The following is a 21,548-nucleotide window of genomic DNA, read 5'->3' as shown; positions in this document are numbered from 1 at the left end:
CATTACACGTGAAGTCGAACCACGTCTGAGGCAGTTCCTGATTAAGTTAATGTCAAGTAAGTCTTGTTTTACACCGTCCAGTTTTCCAATATACCACATTCCTGCACCGACATCTGGTAACTGCACAGCAGGATCTGAGACATTTTGGCAACAGAACACAAAAAACTATTAAGGATGTAGAAGGAAACATGGGATTACATGAGAAATGGGAACACAGTTAACACGATCAGAAAATTAACATTCAAGAAATGACTTGCAGGTCTCTGAGTTAGCGCATTAGGAAGAGGGAAACACTTCAAGAGCTTCACAACTGTTGTTGCACATTGCTGGAAAACTCTATCATGCACTGCCCTCTCTTGTGCTTAGATTGATCCTGCCATTAATTACTTCTATCTTTAAACAACGCAGTAGGTTTGGGGAACACAAGCAAAATAAAGTCCTGCTTATAACATTCTCTGATGCGTTACAAACGGGCTCCAAAAGCCAAGAGTGTCAGCAGTCCTTCTGGAAGTTTCACCTGCTGTTGGTTCTACACAGCACAGGACAGATCTAATCCGTTCCCAGACTGTGTACAGCCCCTCTTGTAATGCTCACAGCTCTGCGAGCATTCTGCTTCAGCAATGCTGAGAGTCAAGATGTCGGCAAATAACGGACACACACAGCTGTAGAAATAACATTTTTGCTTTAGTGTTTACAGTTTGTTTTACAGCTCGTAATGAAATAATGTTAGAGATATTCTACATCCAGACGTTTTTAGCAAAATACATCTTAAAAAAACATAAGGCACTTTAAGGCTTCCTGAAACAAACGCTCACGATAAAAATTCAACCAGAGGGCTTGATGAGAACCCTCTCTCGCCTTAACGCTCAGGTCAGTAAAAGACCAATTCTCTAGTCAGGCAGGCAAATGAAATAATCAATGGAAGCTTCCCAGATAGAGTTACTGCTGCATTAGTGTGCATTCTGAAGTAGTCTACTTGAAGTATCTTCAGCTGGGGGGTGGCGATGGCAGAAATTCATCTGCCTGGCGTGAATAAGATGCATTAAAAATAGTTCTTTGAACTAGTTAACAAAGACACAGTGTGGGGATTAAGTTTCATTACTTTCATTGGATTAAATTCCTTCCATTCATTATTGCCAACAAGGGTAAGAAACAAAAAGGAGCTGGTTTTCCTCTCCCTCCCCCCTACTCCCATTATAATTCAACACAAGATTTCAAAGACTCAAAATGACCAGGACAGAAGCCCATGAAAAACTGCATCTGGCCACTTCAGAGTACGTTTAAATATTCATTACCGACTTCCTCAAGTCTCACCTCTTATTAAAGAATAACAAACATAAAAGAACTGGCAACTGTAGAAATTGCTCCCAGTCAAGTTGATATTTTGCTTCTTTTCCCCGTGATCCCACTGTTCCTATTAAGTACCTGCATTCAGAAGCACACCATCGGCCCTCCTTGGCAAGGAGATGGCGAGACAGAGGAACAATGCCGGCAGGGCCCTAGACCCTGCAGGGAAGATGGAATGAGCAACTTTCCTCCGCACACTTGTGTCTCAGTTTAAGAACGTTTTCAAAAGCCAGACATGCTGGGCTGCTGTAGCAACAAGGGGAACGATACCAAAACACTGACTGAAGATGACTGCAGCCAGAGGCGCATCGGAAGCAACTGAAATGCACCATTTAAAACTGGCAAAAAAAAAGAAAAAAAAAAAGCTACAAGCCGGAGCACTGGCAAAACCACTGCCCGCTTCCCAGGGCCTCCAAGGAAGGGATGGTAAGAACCCACCATCCATCAGCAAATATTCAAGTTTCAGCTTACCTATTTTATTGTCCGGTACCTTTTCCAGTCTTTGGGGGCTAAAACTGCTGAAAATCTTGCTATCTGGGGGGCTCAGTACGTTAGGCACGGCATGTAGCGACCTGTATCCCTGGTGCTCTCACATCCACCTCCACGGGGAAAAGAAAACGACTAACGAGTCGTAGCTCTTACAAGTCCCTGATTGTTTTAAATTCTGACTTACTTGAATTGCACTTTAAATCCCAGCAGCACAAAGAAAAATCATTAGCTATATTCACAAATACATATATATATATATATATATTTTTTTTTTAAGAGACATTTTGTCAAGTCTAAAATGTATAGATATCCATTGCATAAGCTGTCGACTTTTGACCTGGCTACAGCAAAGCAGCTACAAAAACAGATCAGTCTATGAGCACTATTAGAATGGGGTAGAGATGGGCTGCTTGTTTGGTTAGGCAAGAAAATGCACCTGAGGAAGGAGCTAAATGAGAACCAGCCACCACTCGCCTTGGCCTGTCACACACACAGGTGTTACTGTGCAAACAGGAACCGTGGCAGCAAAGCGGCTGTGAAATCTAACTTTGTCAAGTGAAAAATACATCACTTCAAGAGAGGTGCTACTCAAGAGAAGAAAGGCAGGCAGTACTCCACGGCCCTGAGCTCAAAAGATCTTGAAACCTCAGCTTACGTGCTTCACTTTAACTGGCAAAAAAGCCACGCTCCAGATCACGCAGTTACTCCCTACTGTTAAAATCAGCAGTATGCTTAAAACTGTGGCTCTGCAGTCAGCTTACTGTCCTTTAGCATTCATATGACAAGATTTAATCAGGACAGGAAGAAGCATCTGAAAGAAGAGATGAAGGAGACATCGGCCACTCACCGATCCCTATTTCAATGACAGCATGCAGTTGTTTTCTTGTCAAAACTGTGGGTTTTTCTTCCTAAGCAAACCTCACACAATTTCCTAAAGTGATATCCAGTTGCTTTGCACACGCACCTGTCTTAGAAATACACTTGTGAGAATGACTGGGAAAGGCACAGAGCATGCGTGATTCAATTCCTCATATACTTGCTGGTTGCAGGATTTAGAGTAAGTTGCAATAGTTAATAAGCAGATAATTTCTTCTAAATTCAAGTTCTCTGCAAAGGAAACCAGGGAAGCAGTCAGTACTGTCGAGGAAGTGCAAGACAAGAAGTTAAACCTGCACAATGAGACAGACTGGAATGTATAAAGTTTCACAGACCTTGTTTGTCAGGTTGCATTAAAAGGAAAATTCTAGCTTACAAAAAAATAAATCACTAAAGCTAGTTACAAAGAGTAGAATTATCAAAGTGCTTTAATAAAGTGTCGAGCATAATTAAACAGGACCATTAACACAGAGCTGCCATAAGATATCCTAACAGGCACATGTGTTTTCCAAACGCGAGAGAGAAGCACAGGTTTTTAATTACCCCCTTAGGACCAAAGTGGGTTAAGTAAAGTTATGCTTGTTCATTTTGCTTCTTAACATGAAATATTTGCTCTGCTCATGCGTTCAAAGGCACAGCTGGATTTGCTGTACTGAGACTGCAACAAAAGGACTGTCTGCTGGAAGTACTGAGACGGGCAGCTCTCACTAAGCTAAACACCAACAGGTGTTATACTTCAGAATTCTGAACATTTTTCTGTGCCTTTCCTCTGAACACAGCTTAAGTGAATGCGTTACTTGAACAGTTCAACACACTGCCACCTCTACCACAGCAAGAGCAAACGCAAATAAGGAAGGGGCTTCAAAACCAGCCCCAGCAAGATGCTCAGACAAGGTGCGTTATGTTTTTCTTCCTGGCTTTTCCTGTGTTAAGAAAAAAAATAAATCCAAAAAACCGTTCTCTGCAGCACGCCTCTCAGCACTTCCAATTCACAAAGGTGCTCTCTGCTTTAAATAGATGAGCTTAAAGATAGATGGTAGCCCCGCAGCAAGCATAGGAGAGCTAGCTGCTGCAGCACAAGAACAAGGTTGCTTAAGGACAGGAAACGTCAATTAAGACCTTTCCTGCAATTGAGATATAAAAGTAGATTTGCTTCAGCAAGCTGAGACCCAAGCTAGAGAGCATCACATCTGGTCCCATGCACAGGCACACGTGGCCACAGGTCCGAGATAATATCAAGTCTCAACAGAACAACTGATCCATCTTCTGAAAGCATCGGAAAAAAGCAGCACTCCAAGTGTAATGGGAAGAGGCAGAAGGGGGAAAAAAATGAATACTGTTAGGAGGAAGCACTAAGGGCAGCCTGGTGTAATGAAGGAGAAAAAAAGGACGGCTCAGTTCTATGGCTGTAATGTCTGCAGCAGCACAGAGACCCTGCGTCTCCAGGCAAAGGAGCAGTAACCAGAGTTTGGACAATCTACTCCTGAACAACAACAAAAACCAGCTCCCATATTTTGTGGATGGGTTCAAGATCTGTATCTGAAATCGAAGGAGACAATAAAGAATCAAACTGCTATATGAAGCACTGGGATCCATGCATACCCATGTGGCATCATTAGCCCGTTCCTGATTTACCACAGTGTTCAAAGATCTGGCCAGCCTCCTTTGCTCTGCAGGATGACTGAAGTCCTGTGAAGTGTCACATATTAAACGCTTCTTGACCTGCCGGTCAGGACAAAGCCCCTCCCCAGCCCGCACGAGGGGGTCACCCAGACAGCAGACATCTCTAACAACCCCAGGTACCCTACAGGCAGTATCCACTGAGTTAGTTCTCCTAAGTAGCGCTGCAGCAAGCAAGGTGAGGCTTGCTAAGGTGCTCTGCCCTCTACAAGGACTTGAGGAAAGTTTCTTGTGAGCCCCTCCAGCCGAGGGCTCGTGCTTTGCTGTTCCGTTACTACTTTTCAAACACTTTTCCTTCCGGTCTTCCTGTTTTGTTCTCTGTTATCCCAGAAGGACTTTCTGCATCCTGCGTGCAGCAACGCTGGCTTCGTCCTCGGAGTCAGACTCACTCTGGGAAGTGGAGCTCTGGGAGGCAGAGCTGCAGGGCGAGGAGCACTCTGGGGAGCACAGGTAGTGCATCAGCGGGATGCGGTACTTCCCACAGAAGTCAACAAACTTGATTTGTCTGACACAGCTGTCAAAGTAGACACCTGTAAAGGCAGAGGGCACAGTAACAACATGTGAGACTGCGTGAGGAGTAATTCACGTGCTCCATGAGATTGCTGCATTCAGTGCAAACGCCTTGAGTCAAGATTTAACACAGAGCTCGATGTGGAAGTGGAGGAGATACTGGAGAAAGAAGGGACCGGAGGACCTACGGAAACATAAAACCTCTCTCCTTGGTGCATTTCTCCTTGGTAAAAATCTCAGGCTGGGAATTTGCAAGCTTCTCCTTAAATGCTGAATTAATTCACCCACTGTTTACAAGTCCGTGAAACCACTTCTAGCAGCTAGCAAAAACGCGTCCACAAATAGACCCTCTCTCTTTCATGGCTCCACTTCTATTCTGCCTGAGTGAAGTCACCATGCTGAGTTTGGATGCTGTTTGCCATGGCAACAGCATCGCTGTAATGCACAATTACCTTCTCTTCCTGTCACAGAGAGTGATTTTAGACACTGACATTTTCAGAAGTTTCCAGCAGTCTTTCAAGTCCTGGCTGGTATGGAGCAATCTTTTCTCCTGCAGCGTCACAGCAACGCTGCAGTGCTGTGCTAATTCATAAGGAAAAGTGAGAAAAGAGGAAAACCAATCCACTGTTATTCTAGGCTGTTCAAAGCTCTAAAAAAGGAAGCATCTCCTCTCTTCCAGCATACAAGTTGCAGCCCTTCACCTTTGCTTACTGAACCTGTTTTGATATTGTCCCATATGGAGATAAGATAACAAACTGCACAATGTCTGCAGGGTGTATATTAATGATTTTCCTTAATCTTCTCAAGGCCAAATGCACAGATCGTTTACTTTGAATAAAGCTTAAGCATTAAGCCCAATTAAGCCCAAGGATTTCGGGCTTATCAACAAGTCCTCTTCATACAGGTACTACACATTAGCTATCCAAGCAAGAGCTAAAAAGATGCTTTCATTAACCACCAAGCACTACAGCTCCCTTCTTTTTCCACCTGGAAAGGAAGCTGGCTGTTCAGCAGCCGAGTTTTAAAAGTTTGCCAAAGTTCTCCTGCCAGTTACTCAGTCTGAGCTATTTTAGAGCAGAAGGGTCAGAAAACTCAGAACATAAAAGCACAATGGAGTGCTGGGATGAGCTGTCAGCGCTCCACCGGAAACACTGCCTGACATTTCCATGTAACTGTAGTAAACCAGTGCTAGAACTTTAAATGCTGTTCCTAGGAAGAGTGAGTGAATCAGGATCCCTCAAGACACATTTCGGGAGAGCTGGAGCCAATTAATTTGATGCAACAGCATATCTAGCCTGGCTGAGCTACGAGAGACGTGGCAAGTCAGGGGGAAAGAAAACCCATCAAGTAAAAGCAGGAAGCAGAGCAGCGAAGTTAAACTTACCCCCACATTTGGGGTTGGGACAGTTGCTGGCCAAGCTCAGGTAGCGGACAAGATTCTCTGGGAGATCACTGGGAGCGTAGGGAACATTGCGAGTTTTAATTGTGCGTCCTGCCAGCTCCTGAAGGCTTGGGGGGTTATAGGTCAGGTCGCGGACGAAGCGAACCACCAGCGGGTTCCCTCGCAAACTCAGCTCCTCCAGGTGAACCAGGTTAAGAATCTCTCGAGGGAGGTAAGTCAGGAGGTTATTGTGCAGGCTGAGGGAACGCAGGGAATGCAGCCTAAGGATGGAGACGGAAACGCAGTCAGGATGTGCAAGAAAAGTCATTCAACAGCTGCATTACATACAGACCTGAATACTCTCCTCCCTCCTGACAATTTCTTCCCTTCGGATTTTCTTCTTTTTAAAACATAAATTCGTGCTAAAGGAGATGCTGCTACCCCAGCACTCACAATGCCCTAGAAAGCTTGGCTCAGCTCCTGAATGCCTGTTGAAGAAAGTCTTCCATACGCTGGTGTGCCTCTCGGTACTCACCCCGCAGTCCCCCCATCCACTCAAAAAGTAAAACAGAAGCATAGAGACAGGCTGCTTTCAGCAGGAGATAATATTTCCTTGTACTCAGTGCATGCACCAAAAATGGTTCCGTGCAATACTTTGAATAAGTCACCTGCTCTCCCTCATGCATTAAAGATGAATGCTGGTAGGCAGCCAGCTCTGCGAAGCCCCACGTTTTCACTGCTTGCAGCTGCATCACCCTGTGCTGTGATACACCACATCTTAAAAGCTGAGCAAGGTCAGGCCAGGCTAGCGTCTGCATGGGTGACAAGCAGTACCCTGGCTTTCAGAGGGCGTGTTCCAGCACAATGTCCAGGGATGCTCTCAAGTTAGTACAAGTTACAAGACACCTGGAGTCATTAAACATCGTACGTTAAGAATAAACCCACTAAGCCATCACATTCCATCTGAGAAAACTCCATGCTGCCATCCAACTGCTTTTGGGGTTACAACTACACACTGAGTTTTTCACCTCCCATCTCAGGCTACCCACACAGCATTTGAAGTGTCCTCTTCTCCCCATTATGCAACATAATAAAGCAGTATCTAATTCTCTAGGGCTGTGTTGTAGGATTTAATGAACGCCAAAACTTTCTCAGATCCCAGAATAAGAAATACCAAGGGATCACAAGGGATGGTACAGAATAAAGGCAAACAAAGGAAGGTTTTGGCTAAAACAAGACAAATCAAGCATTTGTCACTAAGAACACAGCAGCATGGCAGCTATTTATTCCCAGCTGCCCAGGTACTTCTCAGGGTTCCCTGCACAAATCTCCTGGTTCACTTAGCGGTGTACACTCGGTGATTTTTTTATCCACAACACTCTGAGATTTCCATATCGTATCTTTGCAGTCTGCCTGCAGCACTAAGCATCTCCACATTGACTGAAACACTGAAGGACAAATAGGCCCTCCCACTTGCTTTTATCCATAAAGGCAGAAGGAGGAGTTCAAAGGGTTAATTGCAGCTGTTGGCTGATGACAGTAAATACTCACTGTGCCAGCTGAGGTGGAATGCTCTGAATCTTGTTGTCACATAGCACTAGAGAGCTTAGAGAAGGCAGGTTTGCTAACTCAGGTGGAATTGAAGTAATGAAATTCCCTCCAAGGTACAGAAACTCCAAACTGAAAAAGAGAAAACACTGCATTATTTCATTAAGGTCATTTCCAGCCTCGTTTAACAGCAGGTCTTCCCATCTCACACATTTCCTAAAAAGAACTTACAGCTGACTAAGTGTGAAATAATTTGCTGAGGGGAAAGAAGAAACTGTTACACATCACAATTACAATAGAGCTGCTGTTTCACAACAGATAAGGTTGAGCTTTACCTCGAGACTCCTGCAGCAACCGTTGCATCTGCAGACAGGCACCAGACAGCAACTCTACACGTGGAGCTCCTGCTCGCCCTTCCAAGGAGGAGCAACCTGCACACAGTCTGCAGCACTGGCACAGCTCCCGCTGCAGCCAGTGGGAGTTCTCAGTTTCAATGGGAGTAAAGCAAGAGTAGCAGTTCCCCCTGAAAAATCCCACTGGCACTGGCCCTGCATGAGGGCTAGTCACACGCTGAGGTGCCATCTGACTCCTCGGTGACTAACTGCAGTCTTTCAGAAGAAGTCAGGGGCATCCCATCCTGCTCTGATACAACTCACGTACCCACAGCACTCCAGCTGCAAGAGCACAGGGTACACTGGAGTCACGTAAGCACACACGTCAAGCAGACCGATTTCAGCACACCCATGTCACGGAGCCCAGAGCTACCAAGGACACCAGCTGTGCTAACTGCAGCTTGGGTCGACATAGTAAGAATACCTCCCTGCCAAAACTCAGCAGATGGGAGACAGGACTGAGCAGAGACACTAGAATCCTTTGACCAAGCGGAGTATTCAGTAGTCACCACGCATCTTTGCCCTTTCTGGATAGCAGAAGGTAGGCAGCAACTGGACAATGACTTCTCTTCCATATCATCTCTGAACCTGACCATCTGAAATAAAGGAATTAATCTTGCTTCACCTGAGAGATCAAGTGGGACAGCATTTGTGGAGGTTACGCTCAACATGCAAGGGAGTACACGGAGGAAAATCAGACACCATTCAATAACAGCCTCTCTTCTACGTGGACAACCTGTAGGTGAGGAGTGGGGGCAGGAGGGAGGCTGCTGTGCAGAGAGTACAAAGGGAGAACATTTTTAATTAAATTTTGATCCCCTAACAAAGGAATTTGAGCCAAAATTCCTCCAGCCTCCATTGTTTCCCAAGGTGGACTTAGGCTGCTTGGGTCTCATTAGGCATTAACTGCTGACAGTACAGTTCCGTTGCATATTTTAACTCTGTGCCATTGCTGGAGCTCACGTTGAAAAGTGTTGGGCAAGGGAATTTCAGTAATGTGGATTTCAATGTTTAAATAAGCTTTAGATGTGTACAGGTCTCCATGTCCTAGGAAAAGTGAATAATTAACTCTTTGTCCCCTGTGCTTGAAGACAGCACCGCTACAAACTCATTCTACTGGGGAAGGGATAAAGGGAAGCAAAATACACGGTAAACGTTTTCAAAATCCCTTTCAAGCCATAAAATACATCTCAAGATCAGCTTACTGCACATACTCAGCGTGCAAAACACTGCCAACAAACTTACAGCTTTCAAGGCCCTTCTTTTAAAGGGCCGCGTAATGAGGGCACTGTGACTAGCTAAGATACAAAGCCCCAGCACCGGGCTACAAAGCGTCACTAAGAATCCACCAAACACAGTAAGCCTTTCACAGGCAACAGAGGGCTTCTTAAAAACTGTTCTCCTTTTACCTACCTTCTGTATCGCTGTTTAGAGGTCTGCAGATCAGTAACTGGGAGCAGTCTCGTACTTACAATTTAGAAGTTATCACAGACACTTAAGGCAAGAAGTAGGTCAGTTCTGAGATTGCTTTTTCTTCACTAGGAAGGATTCAGTCTCTCATCTTGGCCGAGCAAGACTGAGGAATTCCTAACAGCCATTTCTGGAGCCAAATAAAGTCAAAAGAACCGTTTGAGCAAAGCTCACCACGACCCAGACCAGGATTTCAAAGAGATGCAAGCATTTTGTAATTAGAATTAGGCTGACCACAACACAGGTCACGGGTTGCTGCTCACCTACTCCTGTTCTCACTCCACGCTGCGCTAAGCCCCAACCTGGAGGCTATGGCGATGCTGGCTCTCCAGCAGCCCTGCTCAAGGAGGCATGCCTGACCAGGCTGAGCAGCGCAGCGACACGGTGGCTGGCCACGATAGGAGCTGTCCCTTTTGGAGCAAGGAGATGAAGTCAGGGAGCTTGCCTGGCTGCTAAGCACCCGGGTAGCAAACCCCTAACTGTGCCACAACCAGCAGCTTGTGGAACAGCCTGCAATAAAGCAACACGTGGTGTCTGTCACAGCTTTCCATAGGAGGACCGTAGCTCGGTGGCTGCGCTAAGTAACCTCTCAAACCTGGTTCATAACCTTTCACAGACAGATCAGACCCAGATTTTCTGAGAACCGTTAACCTGCATGATCACAGGGCTGGCCAGCTAAGGTCTCTTGCATCACTGCGCACGCAGAGGGAGAGATCACATTTTTCTCAACTTCCAAAAGCCAGTCTAGGAGCTTAGAAAAGCCAGATGTATGTAAATCCTTTTACAGCCAGGAAGGGAGCGGGGCAATGCTCACGCAGCCACGAGCTGGCTCAGGTGGCGGCAGCAAAGCATATGTACAAGGTGCCAAATGAGTGCACGTGGCTGCTGGAATGAGCCTTGATGTTTCCAGGTTGTCCTGTAGCACAAAACAAACCCAAACACTTGGTAACTAACGAGAGCCCACTCGGAGCACGAGAGCTATTTTTAAATGCCCTGTCAATTCCCATCACACTTCCACATCACGCTCCAAGGGGAAAACAACTTCTGGCACAGAAGACGGACAAAATTTCAACCCATCCAGTTTCCCCATAGACGCTTCTTTGGATAACGTCTAACAGCTGACATCAAACAGACGCATCTAAATAGGTAATCTAAAAAGAAACGGTGACCCTGAAACAGCTCCAGGTCTGTTTAGGATACATTTTTTTTTCAGCAAGGAATTTCCACAGCAGCTGGAGGCTCATGCAAGGGAGGGTTTTAAAAGCAACCCACAGTACGCTCCTGTTCACCCTGTTCTACGGATTTGTTAATTCCTGGGAGAAGAGCACTGCCTCTGCTGACATGCAAATTCAAGATCAAACAGTTGTCTAAAAACTATTTGCAAAACGTTTGAAGAGGGGAAGAAAAAGGGAGGCAGCAAGCAGATTTCCTAATGCTGTATCTTTATCAAAGCTTCATTTGCTGCGTTTCCCACACTGTAACAACCGCTCTTAAGTGTCTGCTTGTCTGACGCGATTAATACTCGCCATGAATAAAAGCAAATACTCTGGTTTTCATTGCATCTAAGCCCTGGATGAATCCGGTGATGAGCTCGAGGCCTTTGATCCCAGTTTTTGTATAACTGGGCTTTACTACATGTTTCCAAGCAAGAAGGAAAGGAACACACATGGCGGACACCTGGGAAGAGCCTGCTTCTTTTCTGCGCTCTTCTGCTTGCTCCTGGTGCTCCACTGCACGTGAATGTTAACTGGAAGAGGAACACTGAATCTGAAACTCAGATCAGGAGATTCGGGGGACCGAAGGCATTTCGCTGAGTTCTTAAGGATTCTTCCCTTTAAAGGGCAAGGCGTCCCCCAAAGCACACAGCCGTGAGGACACTGTGCACCAGTAAACCAAAACCCACAGCGAAGAGCAGAGCTGCACACTGACAGCCTGCCTCACCAAAGAGAGTTTGTCCAAGCCCAGCAGAAGCAGATGACTGCACTTCTAACTCACCAGCCATATTACATGACAGTTCTTCATGCATCCCTAGCTGGACCAGCAGCAGTGAGGTGTCTGTGATGCTCATCACACGGAGGAGCTGCTGGGACTACAAGCCAAGCCAGACAGAGAACACGTGACCATCTGAAAACACAGCAAGGTCTATGCTGGAGGGAGAGCTGCAGAAGAGATGACGCTTAGGACCAATGACATTAAACTCACCTTTTTTTGGGCAACAAACACAAAAACAATGCAAAGAAAGCTGCTCTCACCCAGCTAGTGCACTCTCTACCCCAAATTCACTGCAACGACCAACACTGCAACCCTTGTACAACGCAGTCTTGCACTGTACTCTCACCACTAGCTGACAGTACCTGGGAGCAGCAGGCATACAGGAGGAGCTGGCTTAGCCATAATACCATTGAAAAATCCCTCAGTAGGGCTCACATTTACATTTCTGAGAAATAAAAGGCTGTTCCAGATCACCACAGACTAGAAATAGTGGAACCTGAAGGAAAGAGCAGCACCGCATTTTCTACATCTCTGACAGAAAACAAGAAGCAAAGGCTTTATCCTTGGTATCAGCTTGCTATGACCAGCACCACCCTGCTGCCATCACTACAGCAATCACGGCCATTCATTTTAGAAGCCTCAAACGCAAGGGCATAGGCAGACAGTCCTTCTGAAACCACCTAGAAGGTAATATGATCAGCTGAAAAGTGCCCACTTTCGACGCAGGATCTTGTGCAGCACCCAAAGATTTGCAGGGACAAGGGCAGGGCGGATGGCTGAGGCTGGAAGCAGTAAGACGGCGGAACTGGCTGTGGTTCTCATCCATCACAGTTCATTACCTTGCCAGGTCCCTAGGAACACGCTAAGACCACCTGACCCCAGCTTGCTGCAAAGCTGTGGGTTTATTATCTTCATGTGAGCAAGATCACCTGACACATCTCTCATTCCAGAACCTCTGCATCTGCACTTGCCAGTATGTCTCTCCTCCTGCAGCGGTTCAGAACTGCGAGCTTTCCATTCTGTCAGCCTCACCACACAGACTCCTTACCTGCTGCATCCCTGATCTTCATTAAAACTGATGCACTGTCCCTTCAAAAGCTGTATGTGGAGCAAAGGAAAGACATGAGGCTTACCTAATAAGAATTTTTTTAAAAATTCAAAGTTTGGACATTCTCTGGAAACAAGAAGTATTTTTAGATCTCTGCAACTCAGCTCAGCTCTATAATCAGAGGCTGGTGCAGATGAGAACTGCTAACCCCGGGAACTGCAGTACCAACAGAAGGAACACGTCCAGTGAAAGTGCTACCTGCATTTCTCTGTGGTCTTGGAGACCACGAGACATGAGAAAAAAATTATGTTATGGGAAGTGGCATATGGAAGAAGAGTCAAAGTCCGAGCTTGCCAGCAGTAGTGAGATGGACACCTTGTAGCTGGAGCTGTATGGTTAATTCCTACGCCAGGTCCCTGCTGGAATTCAGAAACTAGTAGATTCTTCTGTGCCACAGCAGCCGGTCCCGCTCTGCTCCTCCTCAGATTTGCTCTACTCACTTCAATGCCAGGCATGCTCCCTTTGCTGACACCTCTCTCACTGGCAGGTGAGAGTCCGCCAGCAGCTTCTCTCTATACTCCCTTTTTGATAGGGGTGTTAGGTCACCACCTACCTGGCTTCAGTGAGCACATTCAAGATCCCCTGTAGAGGAATATTAAATTATGAAGCACTGCTTTCTCCCGCTCTGGCAAGCAAGTGTGCTCCTCCCTTTTGTTATTCAAGCAGTCCCCAATGCAGAAGGGCTGCTGATGGTGAAGAAGCTGACCATCCTGGAGGAGCAGGGGTTTACTGTCTTGAGCTAAAGTTCAATTTTATGATGGTGACACATTAGCAGAAGTTCAACAAGTTAACGGCGATTACACAGGCGGCGGACACAAGCCGGGTCTAGTTTAGCTTTTCTACCTGACGCATCACTTTGTAACGATAAACCCACAGCTCAATAGCTTTGTCCGCATTTGCCCTCTCAGAACTGTCGGTCTGGGGCTCATGCATGACCGGTGGAAGAAAAGCCACAGGACAGGACAAACAGGAATCCTGCTTCAGGGCAGGCCAGAGGAAGAAAGTAGCGGTAGTTGGACAGCAGTGCTGCACAAAGCACGGTCCGCTGGGGCACCACACGCTGCGTGTGTGACGCAGCCAGGTGCCTTCCTGGGGTCAGCTGCGTGACAAAAACTGGGCTGGAGGCTTGGTTTGTTGGAAGATAAATAAAATGAGAGGGAGAAGCATAACCGCAGTTGGGAGCATGCAAGGAGCAGCAGAAGCCTCTGCCTCAGAGGTAGTCACAACCGGATTCCAAGCACAACCCAGACAGCTGCCACGGATGCTATTGGAGGCAAGGCAGGTCATCTCTGACATCGGCCTCCTCTCCTACGAAGCTGGTGCTGCTGTCCTCACGTGCTTTGTTGTCCCTGAAGCAACGGCTCCTGAAGAGATAAAAAGCTGAGACTCCCCCTCGACATGCCGACCCCAACCCAGGATGCAGCCCAATTCAAAATGCTTCAAAGCACCTCTCAGTTCTAGCTTAGCACTGCTCCAGATCCTCAACAAGAGCACGCTGCGCCATACCAAACTGCCTTATGTGGCAGTGGACAAAACCGTTTCCCTTCACCATTCCAGCAGCTCTGATATGCCCAGCCAGAGCTGCGGGATGTAGCACCCCACGCACTCAAGCTTCCGCTAGACGCGGCTCTGCTGATGAACCCAGTCTTGTAGGGCCAAGGTTGCTGGGACTTGCGTCAGAGAAGCCGCTTCCAGCTAGTCGCTCAGCAAAGGGCCAGGGTGAGGAGAGGTCAGTCTCAAAAAGCACAGGGTTGGTGCGAGGCCTTGAAGACCAGCAGAACTCACTGAGGTGCGTGTGACACCAACAAGTCAGAACACTGCCCCCAGCTTGTGGCAGGCCTCGGAGGCACCCGTCCCAGGTCAACACAGGCGGCCAATACCGCACGGACGCTACATAAGATCTCTTCCCACCTCAAAAATGTTCTCAGTTACCGTGATTCAGCCCTCAATTTCTGCGTCATTGGCCTGCAGCAGTCTGATCAGGCCCTGGCACCAGATGTGCCGTGACCCCGAGTGCAGCCCGGGGCTCTACGCTTCAGACCTGTCAGACTCATACAAGTCGGATGGGTGGAGAGAAATAAAACCAAATCACAAGCAAGCACCCTCATGAGACCACCGCTGTATCAGCAAAGAGGCCCCAGCATTTACGTAAGCCACAATCAGATCTTTACCCTCCCGTGCTGCCCATCAGCCATGAGCTACATGGGCCCTGAGGTTCGGCTTCTCTCTCCCCCGGAGATATTAAAGCCAAAACACGGTTCTGTGTGCCGACACTCGTACCAACCAACCACGCTGCCATCAGGAAGGCCCGCACCGAGGGCCGGGGCACCACGAAGGGCTGAGGAACACGGACAGCGCGCCACGGCTCGGCGACGCGAGGCGAAGAGGTGCCTGCGGACACCCGAGCCCACCGCCCGCGCCGCTCCGGGGCCGCGTCCGCTCACCTGCGGAGCTCCTGGATGTCGGGCGGGATGCCGTGCAGGCGGTTGCCGCCGAGGCTGAGGCTCTGCAGCCCGCGGAGGCCCAGCAGGGCGGGCGGCAGCTCGGCGAAGCGGTTGCCGCTGAGGTTGAGGACGCGCAGGGAGCGGCTGAGCGGGGCCTGCCCCAGCGCCTTGGGCAGCGAGCCGGGCCCGCCCAGCCGGTTGTTCTTGGCCAGCAACGTGTGCAGGCGCGGCAGGGCCAGCAGCTCCTCGCCCAGCTCCGCCAGCCCCGTCCCGCTCACGTCCAGCACCTCCAGCGCCGGGAACCATTGCGACAGCCCGGCGGGCAGCGGGCCCCACAGCCGTCGCGGCGACAGCACCAGCCGCCGCGCCTCCGCGCTGCGCCGTGCCGCCAGCTCGGCCGCCAGCTCGGCCGCCGCCGCCTCCTCGCCCTCCGTCGGGCCCCGCCGAGGCGGCTCCGGCTCCGGCTCCGCGGCCGCACCGCCCGCCGCCGCCATCCCGCTCGCCGTGACCGAGCGCCCCTCCGCTCCGCCTGACGGGGCCGCCCGCCCAGGAACCTGAATAGCCCCGCCGCTCTCTAAGGCCATGCTCGATCCCGGGCGCACCGCCCGCTGAGGGGGGGCGGCGACCGAGGCCGAAGGGGCCAGAGCGTTCGTATTCATGTTTCGGGGCTCCCGCCGGCCGCCGGAGGGGAGGCGGGGACCCGGCCGCCGGCCCGGAGCGAGCGTGCGAGGGAGGAGCGCCTGAGGAGAGGCGTGCGGGGCGGGATACCGTTAGCGGCGCGGTAGTGCCTTACAGCCCCGTGCCGTCGTTGCAGCCCGCCCCCGGCATGCTCGAGCAGCGCCAGCCACACAGAGCGCTTCGTCTAGGAACCGTGTCCAGATGATGTTTGCCTATCTCCAGGGGTGTCCTTGCCTGGGCGTTAAAGCACAGCTTTGCTCGCTAGGACGTTCACTGGGCTTAACCCACGAGGCTTCCCTCTGTGGGACTGTCAGGTTACAGGCTTGATAGCCAACTGACCCTGCTGGTACCATGTATTACATGCACGGGCAACATGAGGTCCCCAGTTTCAGCTTGGTAGAAGCTCAGCTGCAATGTGATTAAGTGCACGTAGCCACACAGTACAGCTACTCACCAATACTCCAATACTCTCGTGTGCTTCACAGCCTAAAACAGCAGGTCAGAGCTTGCCAGGCTGCTGCTAGTTGGGCAACGGACTTCTTGCCCTTCATCCCACCCACAACCAAAACCACTCAGCCTTGCTAAGCATGCGTGTGGCACACGGCAAAGTATTTACAGTAGAATCTAGCTAGATCTGTAGCAGACACTTCCTTTTTGTCTGCCTTAAAAATCCTAGGGAATTCTAGCTGCAGAGATTTAAGTCATAAATTAGACCTATCTTACAGTTGAGTACTGAATGCCCAACGGTCCACCTGTTTTGTGAAGCGCAATGCACAAACCAGAAGGTTCTGAGACCTCCCCGATGCCTCACGGGACAGAGCAATTGCACCAAGCTTTATGGCCTGCACGCTTCCCGGTACAACGGTTTGCTGTTCTCTCAGCAGCGTGACCCTAACTCACCCTCACCTTGTGATCTGCTGTCACGCCAGTCCTTTCCTCTGGAACCCTCTCTTACGTACCTGCCTGCATGAAGCAGGAGAAATCGAGTCCACAGAGGGCACAACCCCAGTGACACCGTGCTCTGTGCGGTACGAATACATCACAGGTGGGTGGCTGATAGGGGAGCAAAACTAATCGTGAATGGATTATAAAGAGATCCCGTTGCTCAAAGTGCACGGCTGGGAGGTAGTTGTGGCTGCAGGCTGTGCCTCTGCCACTGGCTTACCTTGTGGTTGCGGCTTCCCACTTCTCTTTACGGTTTCACCAGCTGGAAACCACAGAGGGTTACGTCTTCCATCTGCCCAGCGCATGGAGATCAGATCTGTGTACGAATGCCACCACAGGATGTGCAAAAGGCAGCTGGTGTTTATTCGGTTTGGTTGGTTGGTTGGTTTTGGAAGACGAAAATTTAGGAATTGAGGGTCGTAAAAAATGAAACGAGTGTTATTTTGTAAATTTTATTTTATTTGGCAGTAATATCCAACCCCCCCTCCCCGCCCCCGCTTCAAAATATTACAAAATCAAGTAAAATAAGTGCACTAAGGAAACCTACAGAATACTGATAAATTTCACACACGTACAGGAGGGAATACAGAGGGAGGAGTGGGACTTCTTTGTTTGTTGCTTACATTTGTCTTTTTAAAATAATGCCTTCCCTGCCACTTGCAGTCTCTACAGCAATTGTCCCAGAGGGCAACACCTGGAACTCAGCACTCCCTTCCTCAATAGCCAAGTCACCCTGCAGATGACAGTGACCCTCTTGCCTGTTGTGGGGCACAGTCCGGGCTCTGCTCGCCAAAAGGCTGCCCTTCCCCTCAGTGCGGAGAGGCGAGACGAGAATCTCCAAGGATATTCAAGGCAGGTCTCGTGTGGTAAGTAAGCCCTTCCAACCACCGTCATTCTCCACAGTCACATATTCCCTTTGAGGGTACAAGGAGGGAAAAGCTACACCGGTAGCAGCTCTTTCCATAGGGGCACATTCACTGCACCCCTACACCATGCTGTCCTAGGATATGTTAAACGGCTTGTTAGAGAGCTTAGCTTGCCTTGCCTGAAGGAGCAGCCCAACCCCCAGCCTCAGTCCAAGTGCAAGCTCCGTGAATCTTGGGTTCTAGCATAGAACTCCCCAGCCTACCCCAGCAGCCATCCTCACAGACTGCAACATCCGCAGGAAGCAGGAAGGGGACTGGAGAATGAAGCCTACAGAAGCCCTCCTGCATGGATAAGTGTCTCCTTCCTGCATCATGCTTTGCTTCTCCCAGTTGGAGATCTTCCTGCCTGGACAATAAGATGTTCTTCCCATCCAGGGAAAGCCTTTAAGGCAAGCTGTTGTGTTTTTTTCTAAGGCACTTCAATGATCCAAGCTGCAAGGAAGTGAGCTGGGAGGCATGAACTACCCTTCAGAGTTGGAGCAGAATAAAGCAAAACATCTATTAACTATGTTCCTGTGACTCCAGAACCAGCACATGATGCTGTTTTGCCCCTCTCTAGGGGAAGAGCTAGGAGATGTCTAATGAGTACTCCTGTCCCACCAAACACTTCCTTCAGGGCCACCAGAACACAGTGACTCGCAGTGTACTCCTGCATTATCTGCAGCTCCTATGGACTCATTCACTCACATCACAGGTCCTAGCTTCTCAGATCTGGATCTTCATGGGAGAAGAACCCCTGCAAGAACCAGCCCCCTTCTGTACTTACTGTGCTAAAACATCCAAACGTGGCACAGTAAGTTATGATTCCCTCAGCAGATGTGGCACTGCATCAGTCAACAGAAGACCTCTGGATTCACATCAGGGACACAGCTCAAAGACCAGACAACTTTGAATAATCATGCTTCTCAGGCAAGACCACAGGAGGGATCAAGCTCTCTTCCTTTCCTACTCTTGCAAGGCACTAGCTCAGTCTTGTTCAAGGAAAGCATTGTGCCAACACGGGAAGGCAGAGACTCAAGCCCTGCTGATCTCTCAAGCAGAACATGCTTCTGCTGATGCAGGCTGTTTCGCTTGAGTAAGCACTATGGACTGCAAGACACCTGGCAACAATTGCTGAAGTTGTTCAGAAACAGGAAGATAGAACTCAAAGGCAGTCCTCTTGATTCAGGGATGTGCAACTGCTTGGGATGCACAGCAGGGACATGAAGGGAATGTGGACAGACGATGCTTAGGTGTGCAAGTATATGAAGTACACTAGACAACTGCAGGAGAAAATCAGCTGGGCATGAGGCTAGAGAGGTGAACGTCAACAAAACAGCTTTTCATTTTTAACTGGGACCAATGCGCTGAGAAACAGGATACTTGAAAATGACCCGCAAAGGGTATTAAAAAATGGCCTGATCACAGACACTGAAAATTGTGTCAGCAATAAGGGTTCTAGCCCTGACTCTGAACACACACCTGGAATTAAAGATGACTGCTCCTGCCTTATACCAGGGAGGGAAAACCCAAGATGATGGCTAACAGCTCAAACTTCAATTGAACAGTTTTTTATGTAGTTAATCTATTAATGGGATGCCTCGTCCCTCTGTCTCTAGACTACCTAGCAGGTCCCTCTGGGCAACTTAAGACTCTGAGCACACGGTCAGTGCTAGCCAGGGGAGCAAAAGCCAGAGAGCGCTGCAGTGTCAACCTGTGTCTAGCAGAACTCATTACATCCAGCCCTGCCTCTTTGTTCAATGAGGGATGCTGCAATCCCCAAGTGAGAAATACCCTGTAGCATAGGGCTCACAAGTCGCTTGCTTGTGGTGACTGAGTGCAGTGTGATAGAAATTGTGCACGGGGTATTACAGCACTGTTGATAACAAAAACCCATAGGCTGAGTTTTCTTGAAAGATCTAGAGCTACGAAACATACAAACGCTGAATTACTACCATAGGAAATAAAGTAATAAAAAACAAAACAAAACAAAAGGGGGGGTCAGCATGTGAATGTGATAAGAAAAAAATACGATAGCACCTTTAAGGAGGGGGCAAGGAGAGTAAGAGTGAGATGTGGTCAAAAGGAACTGTGTTGTGTTGTAGCCCACAATGTACTGGAGGAGCTGCTGGGGACAGTCCGGTAGAAAGCAAGGAGGAATGTGCTGGACTCCTGCCAGCAGCACGGCACCATGACTTCCAGGTGTCACATGAGGCTGACCAGCTTTGAGGAGCTCGAAACAAAGTGGAGGGTAAGCGGGGTCATGCCCTTGGCTAATGATGCCCTGAAGCACTCGGCCAAAAAACTGCCAGGCCTATGCTGGTGCTGACAACTGTGAATTGAAGACCCCCTCTTCTATCCAGCACTGACCTCCATCCTTTCCCCAGATCTAGGGGAACAAGAAATCCCCATGAGCTCCCGGGAGAAACCACTGTCGCCCTGGGGAAGGGTCCCAGGGGCTGCTGTAGTTTCCCCCCAGCCTTCCAAGGCCCCAGCAATGAAGCTCCCTGACCTGGTGGGCTCTGCTCCCCTTTCCTGGCCCCATTCTCTGTGTATTACAAAACAAATAACCCATCGCTATACAATGTAAATATCTGTGACTGGGCAACTGTAGCAGACACTTGTGCATACTGAGATCAGCACTGGAGGACAGGGCAGCAGGTTGGGCCCATCCTCCCGGGCTCCTCCGATGTGGAGGCCCCTTACATCTCCTTGGTGCTCATCTTCTTGGTCTTCTCAGCCGTCTCCTAAAGAAAGAAAGCACAAAAGTGAAGCCTTGCACTGACATGGTTTGGCAGTGCCCTGACATCTTTGGTCCATCCTTGAGCAGTGACAACATTGTTTTTTTCCTCAAAGCCCCACACTTGTATCTCTCCCCTCAGACAACTAAGATCTCTCCTTACCGAGCTCCTCCATCTAACAGAAGCCTCAAAGTGGCAGAAGCAGAGGGAACACCTCAAACAAGGAGAGACTTTTTGTAAGCAGACTGATCTTCCCAGCCTCATACTAACCTGATGTTTCTGCAGCTCCTGAACATATCTAGCTAGCTCCTCCTCAGTCAAGTCTTGACCAGGTTGCTGTCTGTGAGCAGTCATCTTCTCATTCTTCCCTGCGAACAGAAACGGAGTGCAGTTTTATCACAAGTGGGAGATGCAGATTTCATGGACAGAACCATGGGAAACAAAAAGAAGCAGACCGGCAAGAGTACACCTCACGCCATAGCACACCTCAAGCTTAATGAGGCCAGATCTTCTTTGAAAGAAAATAGGTGTGTGGCTGCCTTGGACTTCAGAACCTGGGCTTCCAGACTGTCCCCCTATTGACCTACACCATGATAACAACGTGATAAGAAAGAGGCTGCACTCTGCTCTCCTCTCCTCTTATTTAAAATGTAGCACCTATAATAAACTCAAACATTTTGACTTCTCGTAGGGAATACATAGAAGCTCAGTGCTACGCAAGTACAGTGGTGCTTAATGAAGAGGTAACTTCGCTTAGTGGAGATGCATCTTGCTGATGTATCTGATCTGATTCTTTGGTTTCATTATCTGTCTAACAATAACCTCTGAGCCTTCTACTGCTCTGACAGAGGCGGCAAGCGAAAGAATTGCTGTCCGACTGCGTGCTTCTGCCATGGATGCAGGGAGTTAGGTAGGCATCAACATTGGGTGTAACACTGCAACTTTGAAGACTGTTTCTGGGCAGGCAGCAAAAAGAGTCTCTCATTTGGTTGCTTAACCTCTCACAGCTCCGTAGGCAGCTCTATGATGTAAAACAGTTATC

The 21,548-nt window shown here is 48.8% G+C and overlaps 2 protein-coding genes across 2 annotated transcripts in view; both read right to left on the bottom strand.

The window, feature by feature from the left end:
• Positions 1 to 665: 665 nt before the first annotated feature.
• Positions 666 to 15,787, bottom strand: LRRC58 (leucine rich repeat containing 58). Its single transcript, NM_001389448.2, has 4 exons — positions 15,238 to 15,787; positions 7,835 to 7,963; positions 6,287 to 6,564; positions 666 to 4,922 (listed from the first exon to the last, which is right to left on the bottom strand). The coding sequence occupies exons 1-4, from the start codon at positions 15,729 to 15,731 to the stop codon at positions 4,714 to 4,716; spliced, it is 1,110 nt and encodes a 369-aa protein (NP_001376377.1). The 5' UTR covers positions 15,732 to 15,787; the 3' UTR covers positions 666 to 4,713.
• A 1,511-nt stretch (positions 15,788 to 17,298) lies between these two features.
• Positions 17,299 to 21,548, bottom strand: part of FSTL1 (follistatin like 1) — a 43,620-nt gene continuing 39,370 nt past the window's right edge. The window contains exons 10-11 of the mRNA NM_204638.3: positions 20,777 to 20,874; positions 17,299 to 20,512 (exon numbers count right to left, since the gene is read on the bottom strand). Coding sequence (NP_989969.3) covers positions 20,468 to 20,512; positions 20,777 to 20,874 — 143 coding nt within the window. The 3' untranslated portion in view covers positions 17,299 to 20,467. The remainder of the gene's footprint in view (positions 20,513 to 20,776; positions 20,875 to 21,548) is intronic.

The sequence above is a fragment of the Gallus gallus genome, chromosome 1 (assembly GCF_016699485.2).
Source record: "Gallus gallus isolate bGalGal1 chromosome 1, bGalGal1.mat.broiler.GRCg7b, whole genome shotgun sequence".
Taxonomy (NCBI): domain Eukaryota; kingdom Metazoa; phylum Chordata; class Aves; order Galliformes; family Phasianidae; genus Gallus; species Gallus gallus.
The sequence above is the reverse complement of the archived record's forward strand: the minus strand, read 5'-3'. Positions and strand labels throughout refer to the sequence as shown.